The sequence below is a fragment of the Dermochelys coriacea genome, chromosome 1 (assembly GCF_009764565.3).
Source record: "Dermochelys coriacea isolate rDerCor1 chromosome 1, rDerCor1.pri.v4, whole genome shotgun sequence".
In the NCBI taxonomy this organism is placed as follows: domain Eukaryota; kingdom Metazoa; phylum Chordata; order Testudines; family Dermochelyidae; genus Dermochelys; species Dermochelys coriacea.
The window spans coordinates 190,335,812-190,343,257 of record NC_050068.2 but is presented as its reverse complement, the minus strand read 5'-3'; the positions used below and the strand labels follow the sequence as shown (position 1 = coordinate 190,343,257).

At 42.1% G+C, this 7,446-nt stretch overlaps 1 protein-coding gene across 1 annotated transcript in view; it reads right to left on the bottom strand.

The window, feature by feature from the left end:
* Positions 1 to 707: 707 nt before the first annotated feature.
* PROS1 (protein S) overlaps positions 708 to 7,446 on the bottom strand; it is a 44,015-nt gene continuing 37,276 nt past the window's right edge. Inside the window, exons 14-15 of the mRNA XM_038412553.2 lie at positions 6,947 to 7,169; positions 708 to 3,618 (exon numbers count right to left, since the gene is read on the bottom strand). Of these exons, the coding sequence (XP_038268481.2) occupies positions 3,452 to 3,618; positions 6,947 to 7,169 (390 nt within the window). The 3' untranslated portion in view covers positions 708 to 3,451. The remainder of the gene's footprint in view (positions 3,619 to 6,946; positions 7,170 to 7,446) is intronic.

The window sequence follows — 7,446 nt, the reverse complement described above, 5'->3', positions numbered from 1 at the left end:
CAGTATAAATCCACAAAAGTCCGTAGCATCATTCTCGGCTTACAACTGATGCAGCTAACCCCAGTCCAGTATATGCTTAATTTTAAGCATGTGGGTGGTCCCACTAAAGTTAAACACATACTTAAGTGGTTGTCTGGATCGGGGTTGCTGAGAACAATACTAATTATTATGTATTATTATTTGTTATGATTTGTTATTAATAATGTTTGGACCTGTCTCTTCTGTTTCCTTGAAGGTGGCAATCCTTGGGATAAAATTAAACAATATGGCTGATTCCCAGTCACTTGAAGGTCAATATATACTACTCTGGAGTGCAAAGGAGCCTTAAAGTGGTTGTATATGTAGGTATTAAAGGGCCTTAGTGTAAATGAGAATTAGACCCCACATCTGGATTTCAGGTGCTAGAAAATGTGCAAAATATTGTATGCAAAACGTGAAAATACAGAAGCTGATAAACTTCTCTCATTAATCTTGTTTCTTGCATGTAATGTCAACCCAGTTTAGTTGATACTGACAATATTAAATCATTAATAAAGCCCACCATTGATCTAGGGAATATGGATTCATATTTGAACAGCAAATGCGCTTTGAGTTATTGAAATTTTTTATACTGAAAATTACCACAGATTCTTAAGTAAGACATTTGATCATCAGAACAAGAGGTGTACAGTTTAAATGAATCAAAGATATGCAAATACATCTTGAAATGAAAAGAAACTTGTAGATTCTCCTTTATTGCATGTTTAAAACATGGAGGCACTTACACATTCAAAAATCCAACAGAGCTTTACATAAGACGAGAATACACTAAAGTATCCGTACAGGAAACAAAATACAGATAGTGCCCCTATCAGAACCTGTGTGATTTAGTGTGACTTAACTATTTCCTATGTTCCTTATTTCCTGTGTCTCTCTAGGATTTACAAAACAAAAAATCCAAACTTTTTTTCTTGTGTGATACACATGTTGATATCAGGGCCAGCTCTAGATTTTTTGCCGCCCAAGTGAAAAAAAAAAAAGGGTGGCCGTAATGCCACCCCTGGAATTGTGCTGCCCCAAGTACGTGCTTGCTTTGCTGGTGCCTAGAGCCGGTCCTGGTTGACATAAACGTCTGTCATATTGACATTCTTATTTCATGTTTCTATGATTGTTGTGGAAGGCAAGGAAGCTGAACAAGCATAAGATCTACTTTCCTGAAGACAATTTGACTTCCTGGGGCTGTTGCTACTAAATTGCAAATGCAGTAATTATTTAATGGCATGTTTAGATTGTCCGATTCACCAAAGCCCCATTTCAGCACAGCATTTAAGCACAAAATTCAAACTGATTTCAATGAGCCCTAAACACATGCTTAAGTGCTTTACTGAATTGGGTCCAAATGAGGTAAGTGCAGTGGGTGGTGGCACTTTTTCCATAAGTATTTAAAGGAGACAAATTGGGGAAACTTGAGCAATTTTGCATCATGATGCCACTTCACAGTGGTGGGTCATTAGCTGACAGGTGATTCACCAGTGGAGATTGGCTTCAAGTGATCTTTAAGTTTTCCTTTTACCAAGGACCTGAGACTGGCTTCTACGGGAAACCATAGCAAACATTCATCCATTATACTCATAATGTTATATAATAAGGCCAGGGTGAGAAGTGACGTTTAAGACGGAGGTGGGAAAGCAGCCAACAAAATACAATTGAAAAATTAGGCCCAGATTCTACATTTTGAGGTACATTTACATTATGCAGTACCTCATACCACAAGGAACCCCATTTATTTTAGTGGGATTTCCAGAGGAATTAAGGTAGTTCTCAAAGTGAGTAAGGATGGCATGATCCATCTCTTGGTAAATAAATTTCTAATCCTGGTGCATCAAATATATTACAATTTGGCCCTTAGAAAGCAAACTCCGATTCAGGTATTTTGATAGATAATAGTTCAGTGATTGGAGGTGAAAGATAATCACTACTTAAGCCTGTTCTCTCCTTTGTTTGTTTGTTCATGTTGACTAAAATGCAAGAGCAGCCAGAATTACTGGATATGTGAAAATGAGACAGGGAAGGGAAAGCCCACTCAAAGGAGATTAGGAAGCCAGAAATGTGTGAACTGGATACTTCCCAGAAAACTCATTCCTTCCTGCTTTAATCAACTTTCCTTGTTAATCTGGCTGAGAGGGGCTATGGCTTTAAGTGTGATATGGCTGTAAAATTTGGGGCTTCCTGTAAATAAACAACTCTAGCTGAAATATGGCTTTCAAATGCAGCTGTATCTCTTTCTCTAAAGGTCCACAGAAGAAGTGATGGGGATTTCATCCCCAGTTTTGAGGGATTGGCCTGAGGAGAGAACTAGTCTGACAGTTTTATGTATGAAGGAGCGACTAGGAAACTCTGGACCGCGACATTCCTCATGAATGGGGAAGTCTGTTTGTTTGCTAGTGAGGTCCCTAGCTTTATTTGGTAAATTCCAGTTCGGTGTCCTGTAACTCTGACTGGTGTTGCTTCATCTGTGCAATTCACCTGTATAAAACTGCTGGCATTTGTTTTCTGATAACAGCATGGTACTGAATTAATTTAAGTGTGGCAGTGTGTCCCTCTTAATGGAGCTCTGAATCAAGCAAACAATCAGACAGCCTTGAAGTTTGAAGTACAATGCTGAGATTCCTTGATGGAAAACATGGAAAGAATTTATGTTAACCCTAAGCTAGTCTGTCCCAAGGAGTCATCGAATGTCATCTTCTGTCATTTTGATTTGTTCTGCGGAAGTATGCAGCACAAGTTGAAATGCACCTATAAAAGGAGGTTGCAAGTAGAAAAGTTGGTCCAGTACGTTATAAGGATTACAAAGCCACTTTACTAATTTCTTTCTTTTTAAGAAAAGATGTGATATTTACTAAAATCTTGGGTTTGGATATTGCACCCCAAAATAATGCTGTGATTCAGAAGTCAAGTGACAGGGACCTTGGGCTCGTAACTTTAGACTTTTCAAAAAACACATTTTCCAAAACCTGCTAAGACATTTTCATACATTTTGTTTTAGAAACTTAAATGAAAATCGTTTTGTTTAGATTCAAACATGCTCGTAGTGCTTGCAACCCAAACACCATACCTTTGTGCTAAAGCATCAGAACGAAGAGTGACAGCCAGACTGGCCTGATTTGTCTCTTCAAGCTGAGTAAAACACAAAAAGGGAACTGCATCAGTGGTGAAAAAAAGATGGTTCCACCCAAAAGAAATCTTTAAATCTAGTTTAAAGATATTATCACTGACATGGATAAGATGATTTTCACAGGATTTTAGTCTTCATCATGTCCTTTTATCGCTGAAAAAAGTGGGGTTTATTTTATCTTCCCAACCTACATTAAGGGGATAGAAACATTCCTTTCTCATAACATCTTGAGTAAAATAATACAGGTTTCATTATGACATGAGACTCATTATGCAAATTATATCTGAAGGGAAAATGCTAGTTTAAGAATTCATTCATTTCATTCGCAGTCAGCGGGCACGAGTGGGATCGAATGTCATTGTGTTTAGAGAAGGCTTCATCCAGATCCAGTTGTATGTCGTTGACCTTTACCTCCATGCAGCCATTGTAAAAGGCCGTCAGTAGTGTAGCACCAACGGGAACATCTGCACAGAAACCACATTAAATGAATTACGCCAAGACTTCCAACATCCTATATGCTTTTCATATGAGTAAAAGTATGGAAACTTCCCATTATTCATCAGTCAATGATCCATGGCAGGAAATGGCAACTTAATAGGAAACATTTCACTTCACTCCATAAACTCTTCTTCCCCTTGTTTGAGTGTTTAAGATGATGTTCACAAACTGAGGAAGGTTAGGAATATTTGCAATATGCATTAGAACAGTGGTCCCCAAACATTTCACATCAGGCCCCCCTTACTCCTGTCCACATCACCCCACCCACCCAGGGATCCGGGGCTGCAGCTCCTGGGAGGCGGGGGGAAAGAGTGTGGACAGAGGTAAAGGGGTCGTGGCTGGGGCTGGAGTCATGGCTGGGCCGAGAGCGGGGCAGGGACGGGGCTGGAACCGAAGCCAGGGCTGGGGCCAGGAGCAGAACCGTGGTGGTGGGGGCTGGCAGCTGGGGGCAAAGCTGGAGGGCTCTCCCTTCCCACCCCTCGTGGGGGCTGTCTGAGGCCCTGCCTTGCATCCCCACCCTGAACACACTCAAAAGTTTGGGGACTGCTGCATTAGAACCTTCCTCTAATCTAAAAACCTAACAAAACGGAAGATTTTCAAAATAATATATACTTTCTTGATTGGAGAGTGTTAATACATATTTCCTGGCATCCCCAGTTTTCTTGTCCTGACCTAGTAACAGATGTTTATGTATTTAAAATTCACTGCTAGAGTAATCTTTCTATCTGGCCAAAAAGCTACTCTGGATTCCAATCCACAGTTCAACAACACGGGACCCCATGAGAACTCTACAGGCTAGTTTTGTCATTTCTTCTTTCCAGTGACTTCTCTGTAAAAGTCCCACTCTTTCCATTTCTAATCTATTCAGACCTATTAAACTCAGCCAATGGTAGCCAATGATGTATTGTCCGCAAACAATACATTTACTCCATTACAAATGCTCAAGCAGGCATTACTATGAGGCATAGGGTACAACAGAGTTCTTGTGAGGTAGGTTGGAACTGATCCAAGGTCTAGTTCCTCAAAGAGATTTAGGACCGTAACTCACTCACATGATTTTAACGGGAGTTAGGCATCTAAATACCTTTGAGGATCTGGTCCTGAGCATGTTCACCAATTAGAATCAACTGGGTTAGTAGCTGGTCTCAAGAATGTCATCTCACACCCCTGCACAGCATGGCCATCTCTAAAGAACCTATAGTTGATGATCATCCAGCCTTGCCATGAAGTTTTCCAGTGATTGTGATTCTCCCATTTCTTTTGGAAGCATGATACTGTCGTGAGGCAGATTGCTCCCTCCCCCCAGTCAAGAAGAGATTAATTCCTGTGATTCCAATCAGCCCCAACCTGCTGCACTTGTGTGGCTTGTCAGGCCTGGGGGAGGGCCCTTAAAAAGGAAGAATTCAGCACATCTAGGGTGATATTTTGAAACAAGCAGAGCTAGTGTCTCTAGACATGGGTGCTGTGTTACTAACTGATGAACCATTGGGGAATGAGGCCTGCCCGAGCTCTCTGAGGAAGGAGGTGGGCTGATCTGTTTTTTTTCTGTTATAACCCCCAGGGACTAAGCCTTGGCTTCAGCAATGCAGGTGATTAGGAGCTGAAACTGCCTTTGGGGCTAGAAAGACTGTTTCCCACTCCCTTGCATGAGGATGAAGGCCCAAAGTTGGGGAGGAGGGGTGTGGAAGTATTTTCCTTTTGTTTGGACTGCTTTATATGCCCTCTAGAAGAGAGTGGACCTGCTACAAAGTATAGCCAAAGGTATGAACCCCATGCTCCAGAACCAAACCCCAGGATTGCTGTTTTCTAGAGAACCACGTATGAGGTAAGTAAGGCACCCAGGCAAGGGGGTGACCTTGAGACATAGCCTTTGACAGATATATTGCCTGCTTGAGTTTACTCTGCTGTAAGCCAAGGTGCAAAATCCCAGTAGGACTAATCTTCTCTATTCAGATTGCTCTGCTGCATAACAGACTGATACCACAGAACCCCACATGCCTCACTGAAAAATAATTTACTGAATTATTTAAAAAAAAAGTAATCTCTGTGTTACTGTGACTTTGGAGAAATGTAGCAAAGAGAGACATTACAATTAGAACAGGAGGGCTTGTGGCACCTTAAAGACTAACACATTTATTTGAGCATAAGCTTTCGTGAGCTACAGCTCACTTCTTTGGATGCATTATATGGCATGCATCCGATGAAGTGAGCTGTAGCTCACGAAAGCTTATGCTCTAATAAATGTGTTAGTCTCTAAGGTGCCACAAGTCCTCCTTTTCTTTTTGTGGATACAGACTAACACGGCTGCTGCTCTGAAACCATTCCAATTAGAAAAGCCACACACACACACACACACACACACACACACAGAGTATAAGTTTTAAACAATTTTTAATATTGATACACAGTGATGATGACTGTGAAGCTTGGTTGAGGTGGTGAAGTCAGAGGGTGGGATATTTCCCAGGGAGTGTCTTGCTCTAAAATGATAAACTAGCAATTGGCTGAGCCCTTAAGGGTTAACTCATTATTAATGTAGCCTCACACTCTACAAGGCAGCATGAATGGAGGGAGGGGAGAAAGCATGGCAGACAGACACACCGTGTGTGTGTGTGTGTGTGTGAGAGAGAGAGAGAGAGAGAGAGAGAGAGAGAGAGAGAGATGCGCATTGCTCCTTTACGTATGCTGACCCCACTCTTAAGTACACTGCCTTGTTAAGTAGATCAGCATGCTGAGACTGCAGCTGTTGCCAGGAAGCCCCTCCTGAGCCCTGTTGTGTGTCCCCTGCTCTATGGAAGATGGGGTAAGTGGGGTGCAGGAGCAGGGGGAGCTCCTGACATTAGTGTCGCCCCCCACCCCGCAAAGCAAGCAGGAGGCTTGGGGAGCAGCTCCAAGGCAGAGGGCAGGAGCAGCACATGGCGGGGGGGGAGGGACAGGTGAACTGCCGACAATTGATAGCCTGCTGGGCAGCTGCCACACAGGGAACTTAGGGGAGCAAATGGGGGGGGGATGCCAGTCCATCCTGATTCCAAGCCCCCACCAGCTAGCTCCAACTGGCTGCTCTTCCTGCAAGCAGTGACAAAGCAGGCGGCTGCCAAATGACTTATAAGGGAGCATTGCACAACTTTAAACGAGCATGTTCCCTAATTGATCAGCAACATAACAACGTTAACCGAGACAACTTTAAGTGAGGAGTTACTGTAGGTGTTTTGTTTAAAAAAACAAACACCACAACAACCCCAGATATTGAGTATGACTAATTCATTCACATCAATGAAAAGCAATAAAATTCACCTGGAATGCCACCTAAGTAGGTAACAATAGGTCCCTTCATTACTTGATCCAGGATGGACAGTTGTTGCTCTTGCTCAGAGTTGGTGCTATATGTTTGTGAATCAGCAGTCAGTTCAAGCAGCTGTTTGTTTACTCGGAGTCCCAGCAGCATTCTTTTGGAGGTACACAGCTTCTCTGACTCCAGCCGGGCAACAATAACGTTCTCAATAGTCACGATGATTTCCTAGGCAGCAGAATAAAAAACATTTCACATTCAACTCCAGCACTTATTGTATTTAGTTATGATGCATTTTACATTTGTAAGGAGAAACTGGAGGAAACATTACGGCCAACGTTTTTCAAAATAGGTGTCTGAAATTGGGAAATCCACTGAAGTCAAGAGAAGCTGCTGGGTTGTTCAGCGCTTTTGAGAAACCAAGCCACCTGTTTAATTGCCTAAATTTTATATTTAGGTCTCTCTCTTTAGGTATTCTTGTTAGAAAATCTTGATCTAGATTTCT